This window comes from Balaenoptera musculus, chromosome 11, assembly GCF_009873245.2.
Source record: "Balaenoptera musculus isolate JJ_BM4_2016_0621 chromosome 11, mBalMus1.pri.v3, whole genome shotgun sequence".
Classification (NCBI taxonomy): Eukaryota; Metazoa; Chordata; class Mammalia; order Artiodactyla; family Balaenopteridae; genus Balaenoptera; species Balaenoptera musculus.
In genome coordinates, this window is record NC_045795.1 from 96982122 (window position 1) to 96998823 (window position 16702).

General features: G+C 49.4%; 1 protein-coding gene and 1 long non-coding RNA gene across 2 annotated transcripts; one reads left to right on the forward strand and one right to left on the reverse strand.

Annotated features, from left to right (window-relative positions):
- Positions 1-514: 514 nt before the first annotated feature.
- Positions 515-7019, reverse strand: PRRT3 (proline rich transmembrane protein 3). The gene is made up of 4 exons (XM_036868721.1): positions 6954-7019; positions 3264-4338; positions 2897-3052; positions 515-2292 (listed from the first exon to the last, which is right to left on the reverse strand). The coding sequence occupies exons 2-4, from the start codon at positions 4279-4281 to the stop codon at positions 533-535; spliced, it is 2934 nt and encodes a 977-aa protein (XP_036724616.1). The 5' UTR covers positions 4282-4338; positions 6954-7019; the 3' UTR covers positions 515-532.
- Positions 4794-12004, forward strand: LOC118903577. The gene is made up of 4 exons (XR_005021838.1): positions 4794-4886; positions 5077-5189; positions 10118-10443; positions 10970-12004. It is a non-coding gene; the product is annotated as an uncharacterized LOC118903577 (long non-coding RNA).
- The last annotated feature ends 4698 nt before the right edge of the window (positions 12005-16702 follow it).

Sequence of the window (16702 nt, forward strand, 5' to 3'; positions counted from 1 at the left end):
CATGAAATATTGATAGCCATTATTTCTAAAGCCTCCAAGGGTTGAGGGCCCTTTCCTTTGGAAGTCCTCCCCTCCGCAATAAACACAGGACTTAGAATCACTGGGGGTGGGTATCTCCTCTAAACAGGATCCTGGCATGGCTGGAGGGAGGCTTGAGCCAAGTCCTAAGGGTTTATTTCTTTGGCACAAAGAGGACAGTCTGGACAGTCGAGCCTCATCTTCACACTGGAGAGTCTGGATGGGATGTTAGGGCATTTGGACCCTGTTCCCCATTCCCAAATACGTGCATGTCCACCCTGTATTCTGCATAAGTCACGGCCTCTGTGCAAAATACCCGCTAAAAATAGAGATATTTTAAAAAACAAAAATCTGGGGGTGGGGGTGGGTTCGTGTCCGGCTGTCTCCGGAGGCTGCAATCAGCTGGGGCCCAGGAATACTCCCGGAATGTTTTTCAAATGCTCAGCATCCCAGAAGGTCATGCCGCGGTAGGGCCATCGAGGGCGGGGCCCTGGTCCTGAGTTTCTGGACCCCCTCAGAGCTCGATGGTGTCACTGGAGGCGCTGCGGGAGTCCCCGGGCTTGCAGCGAGGCTGGATCCCATTCTGGGGCTCCCCGGGCCGGGCGGGACCCGGGGCAGGAGCTGGGGCAGACAGTAGCTGCACCGTGCTGGGCAGCTCATCCAGGGGCAGACTGTCCATCGACGACAGCCCGTGGCGCCAGGGGTTCCAGCTGATCTTGAGCGAGCCCCGTGAGAAGCTGTCCACGGAGCTGCCGGAAGCCGCCCCGACAGGCTCGTCCACTACATGTGGTGGGACCGGGCCGCGCACGCGCACGTCGCTGAGCGACCGGCTGCGGCCGCGGAGGAGCGAAGAACCTGCGCCATCCAGCTCGGCGTCGGGGTGGCTTCCCCGGCGCGGCCGCAGCGCGCCCCCGGGCGGCGGGGAGGCCAGGCCACGGAGGCCGCAGCGCCGGAAGATGCTGTCTCGCACCAAGTGCTCTCGGAAGAGCGCGGCGTCGATGCTGCGGCTCAGGTTGATGGGTGATGGCGGCCGCAGGTCCAGCTCGCTCATCGATGGCGCCGGCCCCATGCTGCTGCGGGACGGTCCCGGCCCACCCAGGGGACCGCGGCCCAGCGACGCAGCCGAACCCCAGGCGCCTGAACTGGGCGTGGCTGGAGGCCCACCCTCCGCCGGGTTGCGCATGAGGCTCTTGCTAATGTCCAGGGTACCTGCGCCGACGCTGCTGGGCCCCGCGTAGCAGTTGTTGGGCCTCTCGGGCACCTCGCTCTTGCCGGAGGGCGTAGGGCACGCCAGGCGCAGCAGCTTAGCCCAGCAGGCGTGCTCTGTGGGCGGCCTGGGCCGCGCGGCGGCCAGAGCGGCCAGCGCCAGGGTGAGCGCCCACGTCAGCTCCAGCAGGCGCAGCCAGAAGTGGACGCCCCACCAGGCCCACGAGAAGTGGCCCACCTGGCCGGGGCCCGGGTACAGCCAGAGCGCGGCCGCCAGCTGCAAGCCACTGGCCAGCAGCCCCAGCGCGCCCGCCACGGCCAGCAGCCTGGGGCCCGGGCTGGCATCCCAGCCCCTCGGCCCGTCCAGCAGGCGGCGACGGCACAGGCAGAGCGTGCCCAGAGCCACGGACGCGCCCCAGGCGCACGATAAGCCCTGAGCCAGGAGGTTGAGCGCAGGCCTCGCCGACAGCAGGTCTGTGGCGAGCAGCCCCAAGCCGTGCGCCAACGCCAGCGCTCCCAGGAGGAGCGGGTTCTGCAGCTGCTGTGGCAGCCCCGCGCCCAGGCCGAGCAGGGTCAGGGCCGCCAGCGCGGTGAGTAGCAAGGGAAAGGGCAGATTGTAGAGCACCAGGCCGGCGCGTAAACCCAGCCGTGCCTGCGAGCCATAGGGGTCGGTGAGCATGTAGGCGGACCGCAGCCCCGACGCCACCAGCACCAGCACCGCCGCCACCAGTGCCAACCGGGGCCCCGCAGGGGCGGCTGCCAGCGAGGCCAGTGCCAACAACGCAGGCAGCAGGAAGAGCACCCCGACCCCGTAGACGTGCAGCTCCCAGGAAAAGCTCAGCACCCGCCGCAGGGGACCCCAGCGCAGGGGAGGTGAGGTGGCGTTGGCAGGGGGGCTGGAAGCTGGGACTGATGCCGCGGAGCTGGCGGAGGGCTCCGGAGGGGGTGGCTGGCCCAGGGCACGCTGCGTGGTGACCCGAATGAGGCCCCGGCGTGACGTCGAGGGGGCCTGGACAGGGGGCGCTGGGGGGTGGCTTTGGGGACGCCCCGGCCACTCCTCGGCTTCATCTGCAACAATAACAATATTAAAATAGCCCTCTGAAAAGTACTTTTGATTTTCCATCATCCTCCGATGTGGTGAGCAAGTTACTTAACTTTTCTAAGCACATCTGTAAAATGGGGATGGTAATAGCACCCCTCTTCACTGGGTTGTGGTGAGGATTAAATGTTTAGCACAGTCCCCAACACCCAATAAGTGTTAAATGGATGTGACCTATCATTTTTTTTTAACATGCCACCTGCTCTCAACGGGGACTGCATATTAGAATCACCTGGAGATCAACTCAGAATTCCTTGTGCTGGGGCCTGGGCACTGGAATTTTTAAAAGCTCCTCTGGTGAACTGTGGGACTTGGAGAATCACTGCACTAAATATACCCATGTATACTTAAGAATTTATATTTAAGAATTTTCTAGCCCTCAGAGTGCAAATGACTTCTCCCAGAGTACCCAGTGAGTAGTAGTTTATTATCCTAAGTTGTTTGAAGTTGTTGGCCATTTCCTTTAAGGAGGTGTTTGTCCCCATTCACTCCCCACCCCTCGCTTATATACCTCACACAAGTTCTTAGGTATTAGAGTACCCGATCTCCCCAACCCCCGAGCCATGCCCTCACCTGGCTGCAGGGCTCCCACAGGGCTCTCTGTTCCGTTTGTAGTTGGGCCAGGGTCCGAAGGGCCAGGGATGAGGGACTTGGGGGTACCTGGGGCCTCCACTGCTCCTCTCACACGCTGGGGGGAGATGGGGTCTGCTCCATTCATTGCTGCTATCTCTGAAATAACAAAAGCAGTCACTGCTTTGCCTGACCCTCCAGCATTCCCCAAAATCTAATCCCCCAGGAGGGAGGCACAATCACCCTCATTTGCCAGAATGAGGAAAGCAGGACCCAGAGGGACCAGAGGTCACACAGAAACTGGGGCATCCAGCTGCCCTGGAACACTGCCCGTCCCAGCCCTGCTCAGCACCCTCACTTTGATACCCACCTGGCTTGGGCTGCCCATTAGGAGTCTCTGAGGCTGAGGGACCTGAGGGCTGGGGTCCTGATGAGCCCCTAACATCAGGGAGGTCAGTCTGTTTGGGTGAGGGACTTGGAATACTGACTTCCCAGGTCTCCCCACCTCCAGCCTTCTTGGGGAGCTCCATGGGCAGCTCCTCAGCAGGAGGAAGGCTTCTGGCCAATGCCAGGTCTGGCTGGGACCCAGGCTCCTGAGAGGATGCCGCCTCAGCTGGTGATACTGAGCCAACATCAGGAGCTGCTGGATCCTGCTGGGTGAAGAGGGGGCCTTGAGCTGCCTCCTGGAAGTCCTCCTCACTCCCACCCTGTTCTTTCAGCCCTGGCCTCATGATAGTGCCTGGGTGTGGCGCAAGAGTGTGGGGAGGGCCCTTGTGGTCCCAGGGGGATGTCTCTGAGACCCCGATCTTGGCTTTGGCCACAAGACCCTCATCTCTAGGTGGTCGCTGTCCCACTTGGCTTCCAGGCTGCCCTGGGATGGGAGGAACTGTGGCTAGCCCGAGTTGGAGTCTGGGAGTTGTGGGGGTGAAAGTGAGATGGGGGGTGCCCACTGGATAGGGGGCTGGTGCCTCTTGCTCCACAGACTCCTGTGATTCAGGAGGTCCTGTCCAGCCCTGAAAAACTGGCCCTCGAGCCACCTGGAGGTCATCAGTTACTGGGAGTCCTTCTCTCTGCGCCCCACGGGCTGCTTTAGGTCCATGCAGGGCTGGGCCAAGGGAGTCTGTGGGCCTCTCAGGCATCTCCTCAGCAGGGACCTGGGGGACATTGGAGTTCCAGGGGCTCTCGTCTCTGGGCTTCTCCCAGAAGAAGTCAAAGGCCTGGGGCTCTGTGCCAACAGGGCCCTTGGGGTGGGCTCCTGGGATCAAGTGTGGTTCCAAGTCCTCAAGTGGCCTGGGAAGGCCCCGGCCCAGGGCAGAGCCAGCCCCCAGGGACAGCAGCAGCAACAGCAGCAGGCGGCCATACACACAGCCCCAGGGGCTGGGAGCCATGGTCCGCTCTGATGCCTGGGCCTGGAGCCCTCAGCTTCCAGTCTTCACGGGATGAGCCTAAAAAAAGGAGAGGGGGATGGCATAAGATGGGTCTCCCATGGCTGCCCCAAAGAGGCTGGTGGGAAAGAAAGGAAGAATCCTCCTCTACCCGCCCCTTCCTCTTCAACCTCTTCATGCTGCCCAGAGTGACCTTTTAAAACTGCATCTCTAAAAAAAAAAAAAAAAAAAAAAAAAAAAAAAAAAAAAACTGCATCTCTGGTCATGCCACTTGCCCTAATTCAAAACCTTCAATGGCTCCCCATCGCCCTCAGGAGAGAATATAAGCTCCTCTCCTGGCCTTCCAAGGCCACACCAGGATGCTCACTTATCCCTCAACACCCACGGAACTGCCTGACGCCCCATGCCTTTGCTCCTGCTCTTCCCTCAGGCTGGAATGCCCTCTCCCTTCTCCTTCACTTGCTGAAATCCTATTCTTTTTTTTTTTTTTTTAATCCTATTCTTGAGGGCCCAGGTCAAATATCAGAGAGGTGGAGAGGGAGAGAAATACTACGCCCGTGCCTTTGAGGAGGGACCTGGGTTTCAACCCCAGTTTCACCATTTCCTGGGTGAGTTACTTTTCCCCTCTGCATCATGGTTTTCCCATCAGTAAAATGGGTATAATAATAGTACCTAACTCAAAGGGGCTCTTATAAGACATAACAAAACACAGGATGGACCAGTCCCATAATTGGAGCTTAATAAGCATTAGAGCCCTTTTACTTTCCCTTTTGTCCAGAAAGCTTTCTTTCCCACCAGCCCCCTTAACTATGTCAGCAAATAATTGGAGGACATATTATGTGCCAAACCTTGGGGATAAAACAGTGAACAAGATTGACAAGATGCCTGGCCTCATGGAGCTGGTGTTCTAGGTAAGAGACAGACAATGAATAATTTTAAATAAGGTGAGCTATGGAGAACATAAAACAGGGTTAAGAGATAGAAGCGGGGGGCTACTTTACACAGGAGTGCTAGAAAGGCCACTCAGGTGACATTTAAGCTAAATGCTGCATGGGAAGAAGGAGTCAGCCATTTGATGATATCCAGAAAAAGCATCTGGAGGAGGGAACAGAAAGTGCAAAGGCCCTTCAGCAGGAATGAGGAGCACAGCAGATGCAGGAGAAAGGAGCAGAGGGAGATGAAATCAGGAAGGTGGGGCTTTCTCAAAAGCCACGAAAAGGCACCTGCATTTTATTCTAAGTGTCCCAGGAAGCCAATGGAGATGTTAAGCATGGGAGTCATGAGATCTGAGAAGTGTCTTAAAAGGTGGAGAGAGGCCAGTGCAGAAATCCAGGTAGGATATGATGGTGGCTTGTTTCAGCTTGAGTATTTCTTTCCCTGACACTCCCGCCACCCCTTCCTGTCACACCAGTCACATAGTATAATAATCTCCTATCTCCCCCACCCTCCTGGGGCTTCTCAAGGGCTGTGTTTGCATCTTTTATTTCTTGTCTCCAGCCACTGCATATGCCTGGCCCAGGTGGATATTCCTTTATGGTGCCGCTTCCTGAGGGTCCCTAATGGAGCCGGGAGGCAAGACGGGACCCCACGGCCAGGAGAGGGGGACCAGGAGAGGGGGCCAGGGGCTGTGAGAGCCAGTGCCCGGGTGTGTTTAGGGGCAAAGGCCCTGTTCCCTTCCTCTCTGGGGAACAGTTGTGCTCAAAGATCCTTGGTGGCTCACAGACACCTTGAGAAGCCGAAGAAAACTCCAGGCGCTCTCCCCAGGGAAGTGTCCAGGTCCACCAAAGCTTGTGGGTAATTTTAGGGGGAATCAAAGACCCCTTAAACCCATTCCCCAATCTGCCTCATTAGTTCATTTCTCAAACATTCACCGAGCTCATGCTCTGCTCCTGGCCCAGGCTAGGTGCTGGGGACCCAAAGAGAAGCCTCAGTTCCAGTGTGGGGAGTGGTGGTGAGCTGAGGGGGAAGGACTGGAAGGGCCCTAACACAGGCACTAGTTAATAATAGTACTTCTGTGTTGAGCTCTTGCCCACTTAGGCTCCTGTGCTAAGCTTAGCTGCGTGTCCTCGATTTTATCCACCCCTCCCAAAACAAGCTGGTGTGAGTATACCCATTTCATAGGGGAAGAAAGCAAGGTTCAGAGAGGTTGAGCAAGTCGCCCAAGGTCACACAGGCTGCAAATGGCCATACTAGGGGCTGTGAAACCCGCATTGGCTCATTTTACACAGGGGGTCCGAAAAGCTTTGCAGAGGAGGAGACAGCAGAGTTGGGCCTTCAGTGATAAGCATCTACCATCTTGCTCACCACCCGCAATCCAAGAGATGTAGTCACCTCCGGATGAGGAGGGGGCTGCACAGTCCTGGTTTCCTGCTGCTGAAGAGGTTTTTTTTGTGTGTGTGTGTGGGGGGGTGTTCTCGCTCCCTCAGGGACTGGGAAGAGGCCAGCCTGGGAGCAGGGCGAGGGCCGCCGCAGGGCAGCCTCCAGGAGCTGGTCCATCTCGGGTTACCTCTCCTTTTCCTCCATCTCCTCTCCCCTGGCTCCGCGCCTTCCCGCAGTGTCCTGGGTGGGGGGTGCACGCTGGTGCAGGCCCTGCCGCTCGCACCTGAGAGGGGGGCTGCAGGCCATGCTCCCTGCCTGGGCCCCGCCATCGCCCCCTCCCTAGTCCAGCTCCTCACCTGGGCGCCGAGCTGGCAGCCCCCGCGTTCACCTTGCGCACGTCCCTGAAGCCGCTTGCCGCGCCGCATCCTCCGAGATGCTCAGACTTGGCTAACAGAGCCCGGCGCTGCCGATGGCGGAGCCCGCCCACAGGAACGCCATCCTTGCTTAACCCTTTCCCCTTAGGGATGGATTCTTCTCCCAGTCCTGACCTCCCCTCTCTGAGAGATTCTCAGGGCTAAGAAGGGAACTGAGGTCACCTTCGAGGGGTGTAGAAATCACTTCCGCAGCATCCCCGAAAACGGGGCAGCCAATCTCTGTTTGCATACCTCCTGGGACGGGAAGCTCACTTCCTTAATGTCTCTAGACCTATATCCTTATAGGGCTACATACATACTACATACGGACCTACAGGTAAATCCTACCTACAGCTTGATGTGTATCCTTCAGCTTTTTCAAGGCACAGCCATATATACTTCTTAAATAGAAAAGAGATCATACTGTACATGTTGTTCTGTAACTTGCCTTTTTCCCCTTCACTTTGCAATATAACCTGGCACATTATCCATGTACATTTCTGCAGATCCATCTCATTTCTTGTATTCAGTGTTGAGAACTGCAGCATATGATCAGCCTGTCATTTTTATTTATCTGGTTCCTGAGGTTGGACATGTAGATTGTTTCTAGCCTTTTGCTAGCAGGAATAATGAGGCAGGGACATTCTTGCATAGACATCTTTGTGCACATGCACTAGTGTACCTATCAGATAACTTCCTCCCTGAGGCATGGTTAGGTCAGTGGGTCTGCACATTTTCAGGTCTGTCTGTCAAAATGCTCCAGGTCCCTCTTTGGACAGCTCCTGATGTACTAAATTTCCACCATTAGGTTCAACACATTAAGAGGAATCCACACAAGGAATACATGTGGTCATTAAATATGATGTAGAATCTTTAATGGCATGGAGACATGTCCAGAGTAGATTGTTATTTATTTATTTAAATTTCAGTCATTTGAATTATAAAAGTAATATGTGCTGATTGTCCCAATTCAAGCAACATAGAAATGTTCAAAGAACACATGAACTGTCTTATCCTTGGTCTCTCCAACTCTGCCCCCCAGATATACCCATTGTTAACACCATTCTGTTTTCTTTGCATCATATAAAATATATATGTGCATGCATTTCTACAAAAATGGGATCATACTATGCCTATTATTCTATAAGTTTGTTTTGCCTTAAGCAGATGTATGTTGGAAACATTTTGAAGGCAATACATACTAGCTCCACCCTTTCTTTCAATTAGCTGCACAGCTTTGTATGACGTGGATGTACCGTTAGTTTCGCAGACATTCCCAGTATTCCCCTACTGATAAGTAATCAGGTGGTTGACAGCTTTTTTTTTTTTCTCCTAGAAACAATACTGCAGTAAGCGTCCTTACATGCTAATATATACATCATTATATGCTGATACTCTAAATTCTCTCAGGTAAGTATTTGTGTGATCCCATTTTTGTTAATATCTGTCAGTCAATCAATCAATCATCTATCCTATCCCTAAATATTAGAAGGTAAATAGTGGGTGATGCGATGTTTATCTAATTTTGCTTTTCTGTTTACCAATGTTTAATACAATCATGTATTTCTTTTGTGATCAGAGATAAGAATGATAAATATCATTTTAAAAAGAAAGAAAGAAGATCCTTCCTAGGTTTGAGCTGAAATCTCCCTCCCAGTGTTTTCCTACCTGCGTCTCTCACAGAAGAGCAATGCTCAGCCATTAGATGTGTCTGACATGTTGCAGTTTGAAGGGTGTTCAGTCCCTAGTAGCTGATAAACGGTGGAGCCTGAATCCAGCTTCTCTGACTCTGGGAGAGGGTTCAGGCTTTTCCCATTTCACCATATCATCTGACCAGCTTTACTGTTTTTCTTGTGGGAACCCCTTCAGGATTGTAAAGTCATCTCTCATTTCTCTAGAATTTTTCTCCTTCCAGGCCAAATGCTCCCAGTTCTTTTAGTCTTTCCTCGAAGGACAGGGTTCTGGGATTTCACCATTGTGACATCTCTGTTTCCTTTTTACCAGGTCAACGATGTCCTCTTTAAAGTATAACTCTTGGAACTGAACCCAGTTGAGAATACAGCTGAACTTTCACCTCCCCTTTCCTAGAGTCTACTCCTCTATTAATATGACCTCACCCTAAAGTAATGTTTCTGGCAGCCACATCACTTTATTGCCCAATATTGACTAGGTCTTCCTCATCTCGTTGTGTGCATTTGGTCTCTTGACCCTCACTGTAGCATGCTACATTTATTTGTTGTTTATTTTATCTTGTTAGATCTAGCCAGTTGTTCTGATCTTGTGGGAAGTTATCTAGATCCTGATTCTATATGTAATAGATAATTGGCATTTTTTGGCATTGTCCAAGATCTCTCTTCCTGACGGTATCCTAATTTCCTTTGAGGAACCTCTGTCTTTTCCCCTGTGGGCAGTCTTGGTGGGAGGACAGTTCCAGGGGCCCACTACAGAAGCTGCGGGGTCCAGGTCCCTCTTCTCAGTGCCTCCTGTGAACTCTCTAATGAGTCTCCTTAGAGATGTCGAGATTCCCTCAGCAGGCTTGGAGCTGGCTTGGTTCCCTTCCTCAGTTTCCCCGGAGGAGGGCGGTGTGTGTGTGCGTGGACCACCCATTCATGCCCCTGCAGAGTCTCACTGCCTTGACAGTGCCCAGCCCCCCAATCCACGCAGGATCATTTGGCTGCTCCCTGGATGACTCTTTGGAGCCAGGAGCCCCAATCCCATTGTGTTTCCAAACCATGGATTGGTAGGGCTTTTGAGATCACACACAAAGGCAAGGGATATTATGATCCCTTTGGCCAGAGGCCAAGATGAAAGCTGATCCAATGGAAAGAGGAGACTGACTGGGGGTGGAGGTGAATGTAAGTGGGGAGCATGGGGTGCCAGGTGTAGGTGGGGAATATCCTGTCTCTCACAGGAGCTCCTAGCATCATCCTGGAGACTCTGGGACAGCAAGAATGGGCAGGGGATGATTCCAAGCTTATGGGGGATGGTCAGTAGCTCTGTTTACCAAGCGCTTAGTCTGCCAGGCGCTGTGCTGCACATCGTACATGCATTATTCTTTTTAATTCCTGACAGCAACCCTATATATTATTATGCTCTCTATTTTACAGCCAGCAAGTCCAAGCTCAGAGAGGTGAAGTAATTTGTCCAAGGACACACAGCAAATAAGAAGCCAAACCATAAGAGCCAGTGATCTTAAGAGTGATGACACCATCCTGCCCCTCTGGAGGCATCTCGGAGATAGAAGGGGAGATGAAAATCCCAGGCCTTCCAGGTGGCTCCAACTGTGCTAGGAGTTTGAGTCTGAAAATAGGCCTCCAACTGGGATCTCTGTTGAAAGGACAGCAGACCACCAGCGTTGGGAGTTGTTGGGAGCTCCTACCCTAGAGTACCTTGGAAGCTCCCAAGGAAAGGGAGAGAGACGGAAAAGGCAAAGGTGAGTGACAGCAATGAAGTCTCCTGCTTAGATAGGACAATTGGCTGGCATTTCTGTTCTTGCTGGTAGCTCTGGCGGGCAGGAGCAGAGAAACAAAAGGCAGCACGGGGGTGGTGGGGTGGCGGGTGCGGTGGGGCGTGGGCGAGATGCTGCCACCTGGAGGACATTCTTTGCGTTCTGCCCGCTGTCCTATCTCTGAGGGCAGGAACAATTATACTCTTTCACTCAGCTGGCCAAATTAAGCCTCAAGGGTTCCTGCAGTCTTAACTCATTCCTTCTCAGATTTTAGCCTCCATGGATACCAACTAAACGAATCCAGTCTTTTAAAAAGACATTTTTTGTTGTTGTTAATAAGTCTGATAATCCGGTACACACTTTAAAATCAACTGTTCCTTATTTCATTCCCTCTCACTTCCAATTCCCTTCAACTCTTTCTGGTATTTCTGATTATTCCTTCTGGTTTTTATATGTGTTTTCTAAGGGTCAGATTTATACTGCTAATGTTAATTTTTTTTTTCAGTTTTAGATTCTACCTATTGACTACTACAAAGGAACGTGAAGATTTAGCTCTCATATTGCCTTCCACATTTTTCTGCACCGCTTTTGTTTATATCATAAGTCTGCATTTACAATACGAGAAGCACGAAACAAATTATTCAGGCTGAGTCAAGAGTGTACTGTGATTATAATTCCTTTGCTAGATGTTCTGTTTTTCCTGGGGTAAGTGTTGCTTGGTTTTTTACGTGCTTAATTTTCTACGCATCTATCACTAATTCATCTATCTATCATTAATTCCCCTTAATCTTTCCTTGAAGCGAAAAATAATCTAAAGATTTGGCTTCCCATCCAGATAAGAATACTTTCAAAAAGACTCACAGACTTATATAAAAAATACGTGGTTTCTTCAACAAATAAACAGCTTGAAAAAAAGCAGGGGGAGGGGAAAATGTTATAAAAGAGACTTAAGAGACATAGCAGTCAAATGCCACGTGTGGGCCTTGTTGGGATCCTCATCCAAACAAACCAACTGCACAGAGGCGTTTTAAGATAACTGGGGGTAGTCTGAACATTGATTGGTCCTTAGCATAGACTAAAGAATAAACCTGTTTGGACTAGGTGAATAATGGCATAGTGGGTCATGTTTTAAAAATTCCTTATCTGTTAGAGCTACTTACTAAAATGTTTATGTGTGAAATGATATCGTATCTAAGATTTACTTTTAAAACACTCCAGGCAAAAAAGCGGGTTTGGAAGATACATGAAATACTGGCAAAATGTTGAGAATTATTCGTTATCAGTGGAGGGAGATGGGTACGTCCTTATACTATCCTCTCTACTCTTGTGTATGGTTGGAATTTTCCATAATAAAAACTTTTAAATGAAAAATAAATTCACAAAGAAATGGAAGAAAGGAAAAGATTGCACAGGGTTGGCTGTGCATTTTGTGAGCTGGTTGCAGAAATCAAACATTTTATGTATTGGGTACTAGCCCACTTTGGAGGGGCAGGGATACAGAACTCAGGTTTCTGAAGCCCACTGACCTTCCCAGGCTGCCCCAGAGCCCGGGAGATGGGGAGGTGGGACCAGGGTGAGAGCAGGGTCAGCAGGAGGGGTGGCAGGGTGGGGGGGTTAAAGCACAGGAGAGGCTCAGGGACATGCTGGCAGACCCCTGACACCCCTCTGCCCCCAGCAGTCGCAGATCTCTCCTCGATGCCCTCCTTCTGCAGCCTGGGTAGTCTACAAGAGCCTCTCGTAGCCATGACCATGAGAGATCTTGATGTCAGCTGCCAAGGGCTTATGATCCCCCTCTCCTGCTTAACAGTGATGTAATTCACATAACATAAAATTCACCTATTTAAGGTGTACTATTCAGTGGGTTTTATTATATTCACAAAGTTGTGCAGCTATCAATTTTATTTTTTATTTATTTCATTTTTAAAATAAATTTATTTATTTATTTATTTATTTATTTATTTTTGGCTGTGTTGGATCTGCGTTGCTGCGCGTGGGTTTTCTCTAGTTGTGGCAAGCGGGGGCTACTCTTTGTGGCGGTGAGAGGGCCTCTCATTGCGGTGGCTTCTCTTTGTTGCAGAGCACAGGCTCTAGATGCGTGGGCTTCATTAGTTGTGGCACGCAGGCTCAGCAGTTGTGGCTCACAGGCTCTAGAGCACAGGCTCAGTAGTTGTGGCGCACGGGCTCTAAAACGCAGGCTCAGTAGTTGTGGCACCTGGTCTTAGTTGCTCCGCGGCATGTGGGATCTTCCCAGACCAGGGCTTGAAGCCATGTCCCCTGCATTGGCAGGCGGATTCTTAACCACTGCGCCACCAGGGAAGTCCCTATCACCACAATTTTAGAACATTTTATTTTTTATTATATTTTTTATTATTGAAGTATAATTGATTTACCATGTTGTGTTAGTTTCAGGTGTACAGCACAGTGATTCAGATATATATATATATACACACACACATATATTCTTTTTCAGATTCTTTTCCCTTACAGGTTATTATAAAGTACTGAGTATAGTTCCCTGTTCTGTACAGTAGGTCCTTGTTGGTTATCTGTTTTGTATATAGTAGTGTGTATACGTTAATCCCAAACTCCTAATTTATCCCCCACCCCTTTCCCCTTTGGTAACCATAAGTTTGTTTTCTATGTCTGTAGGTCTATTTGTGTCTTGTGAATAAGTTCATTTGTACCTTTTAAAAAATTTATTGATCGATTGCCGTGCCATGCAGCCTGCGGGATCTTAGTTTCCTGACCAGGGATAGAACCCATGCGCCCTCCATTGGGAGCACAGAATCTTAACCACTGGACCACCAGGGATGTCCCTGTACCTTTTTTTTTTTTTAGATTCCACATATAAGTAATAGCATATATTTGTCTTTCTCTTATCTGGCTTACTTCACTTAGTACTGTATGATAATCTCTAGGTCCATCCATGTTGCTGCAAATGGCATTATTTCATTCTTTTTTCATGGCTGAGTAATATTCCGTTGTATATATATATAACACATCTTTTTTATCCATTCATCTGTCGATGGACATTTAGGTTGCTTCCATGTCTTCGCTATTGTAAATAGTGCTGCAGTGAACATTGGGGTACATGTATTTTTTGTGAATTATAGTTTTTTCCGGGTATATACCCAGGAGTGTGATTGCAGGATCATATGGTGACTCTATTTTTAGTTTTTAAGGAACCTCCATACTGTTCTCCATAGTGGTTATACCAATTTACATTCCCACCAGAACATTTTCATTACCCCCAAAAGAAACCTGTACCCATTAGCAATCGCTCCCCATTTTCCTCCTCGCCAGCCCTGCCAACCACTAATCTATCTTTTGACCCTATGGATTTGCCCATTCTGGACATTTCATAAAAAATAGGATCGTATATGTGATCTTTTGTGATTGTCTTCTTCATTTAGTTCCACACTTCATCGCATCATAGGTTGTATCAGAACTTCATTCTTTTCATTACTGAATAATATTCCATTGTATGGATATACCATATTTTATATATCTATTCATCAGTTGATGGACATTTGGGTTGTTTCCACTTTTTGGCTATTGTGAATTATGCTGCTGTGAGCCACGATGTACAAGTTTTTGTGTGGACATACGTTCTCATTTCTCTTGGGATATCTGTCTAGGAGTGGATCATATGGAAACTTTGTTTAAGCTTTTGAGGAACTGCCAGACTGTTTTCCAAAGTGGCTGCAGATCTCCTTTTGGCAGATGGGGAGACTGAGGCCCAGAGAGGGGAAGTGTCTTATGCAAAGCCACACACTGAATCAGAGCAAGAAAGGAGGAGCTAATCATCTAAATGGCCTCAATTCCACCCCACTCTGACCTCACTACCGTCTCACTCTCCACTTCTACCCCATCCATTCCTTTCCCTGCCCAGTAGCAAATCCTTTCCCATCAGTTCCTCCCAAAGGCTCCTGAAGCCACATCAAGATCAAGTTCGTGTCTGAGGGGTGACTTACAGGCTCTCTGCCACCTGGTCTTGCCTTTGCTTCATCACGTCTTTTTTTTTTTTTTTAAATGCAGCTTTATTGAGATATAATTCAAATGCCTTACTATTCATTTAAAGTAACCCAGCGCTCATTACATCTTTTTATTCTCTACACTTCAGGGTCACCCAAGTCTTGTTTCGGTTTCGTGAAAACACCACCACCTCAGCTCTTGGGACCTTGCATACACTGTTCCGTCTGCCTGGGATAATCTTCCCTTATATCTTCCCCTGGCTCTGTATCTAATTCCTTGTAATCCTTCACATCTTGAGATGATACTTTGCTGGGAAGCCTTCCCTGGCCTCCCAGGTTGGATGACTTGCAGGACATTCCCACAGCCTCCCTCGGATTATCCCTGTCACGACATGTGACACAGTTTTCTGAGCTCTTAAGGTCTGGAGTGTGGCTTGCTCGTGTGCACAGTTTTGGGCAGATGGTCAATGAATGTCTTGTTTAGTGAACAGGAAGATCTGAAAATATCTAGCATGGCACTGGGCATGTTGCAGAAATCCAGTAAATATTTGCAGACTTCATGGCCTACTAGGATAGGGCAGTTCCTCCTTTGGGGAACATTCCAGGTAATTAAAGGGTAAAACACGATTGTTTTTTCTTTCCTGGTACCCATGCCACCTTCTTCTGGCAGCAACACCCCTATTTTCCTTTAGGGAATCATCCTTATCCCATTTTCATTCCTTATAGTTTAGGTAGGGCTAAGCATTTCCTGGAATGTGTACATGACCCAAATCAAGTAGCCTGACTTTTACTGGAATTTTAAGGGGTGCTTTTCACTGGGGTTACTAAGCTGGTGTCTCCATGAGAAGACAAACTACCTGATAGTAGAAAAAGGCAGACCTGAGAAAGCAACCAAGTCTTGATGATATCAGTGAGGCCCTGGCTACAGTGAAGACACTGACCATTGAACATTTTAGTTACTGAACCAACTTACATTCCTTTAAAAAAAATTGCTTAAGCCAGATTGAGTTCTGTTTCTATCACTTGCAACTGCAGTATTCCTCACACAGTTAGTAATCCCCCGTGTCTCACACATACACCCATGCCCATCACACTCCTTATAGACCAGAGGAACCATGCTGACTTTTGCCTCTAAGTGCAGGTTTACCTACTGTCCTCAAATCTAAGTCATCATTATTTTTCTGAGTTGTGTTGTGCAACTGACTGTCAATGTTTAGCCTTCCACGCAAGGTGCCTTCCATACCACTATCAGTAAGTGGACATTTCAGGTTGTCCTAAATGGTTTCAGGTGCTAAGTCCAGGTTGGTGGAAAAGGTAGAACGCTCATCTAGCAGTCTGACCCAAATGAAACTCCAAGAAGCACACATGATAAGGACTGTTCCCTGAACTTGTGAGCTGGTTCTGGGAAGAGCCTGCTAAAACAAACTTGGCTTTTCCCTTTGACTTGCTGGTGCCAAGGAAATGTGCATTTACCACTGTGATGGGTCAGAAAAGTCTCACACATTTTACCCACCTAACTTTGCTACAGGGAAAAGGACAAACTGTGTGTAGATCAAGAGGCAGACTGAAATGCTCTGAGGATGCCTTGTAGGAAAGAGGGTGACATCACTCAATCACCAGTTACTGTTTCCATTCCTGCCCTACCTGGACCTTTTGGTATATATCATACAACTCCCCACTTTGTCAGGGAGCAGTGAATTGTAGACATTTTAATCTGAAGGCCTTTGCTGGTTCTGTTCCCTCTGCTTGGGATGCCCTTCTACACTGCAGAACTCTTTCAAGGCCCAGGTCAAAGGTTAGCTCTCCTGGGAACCCTTGCTCCTTTAATATTTTATTTTAGCAGCTCTTTTAAATATTAGCATTTCTTACCTTGGGTCAGTGGGTCACTATGAATAGGCTTTGGAAAGTCTATTAGTGCTCCTGGGGTTACCCGAGAGGTCTGTGTGTCTGTGCCCATGTGTGTTACTCAGGAGGGGAGGGTCAGAACTTCCATCAGATTCTCAAAGAGGTCCTGTGACCCAGTGAACGATTAAGAACCACCAATTTCTTATGTGTCTCTCTTATGAGTTCCTGAGGGCAAGAGTTACATCTTTTTCCATCTTAGACTCTCCAGCACTGGTCCATGATAGACACTGATAACTGCTGGCAGAAGGCTGTTAGTGACCCACAGAGGCAACATTTTTACAGGCAAAGAAAAGAAAACAGGATGGTTTAATTTGTAGAGTTGAATTGTTTGTTTTTGATTATAGCGTTCAGCATGTAAATTACAT

Coding starts and splice junctions, on each gene's coding strand:
- PRRT3 (XM_036868721.1), bottom strand. CDS start 4,281: ATGGCTCCCAGCCCCTGGGGCTGTGTGTATGGCCGCCTGCTGCTGTTG. Junction 3,053..3,263: donor TAATGGGCAGCCCAAGCCAG/GTGGGTATCAAA, acceptor TTGTTATTTCAG/AGATAGCAGCAATGAATGGA. Junction 2,293..2,896: donor TGTGGGAGCCCTGCAGCCAG/GTGAGGGCATGG, acceptor TTATTGTTGCAG/ATGAAGCCGAGGAGTGGCCG.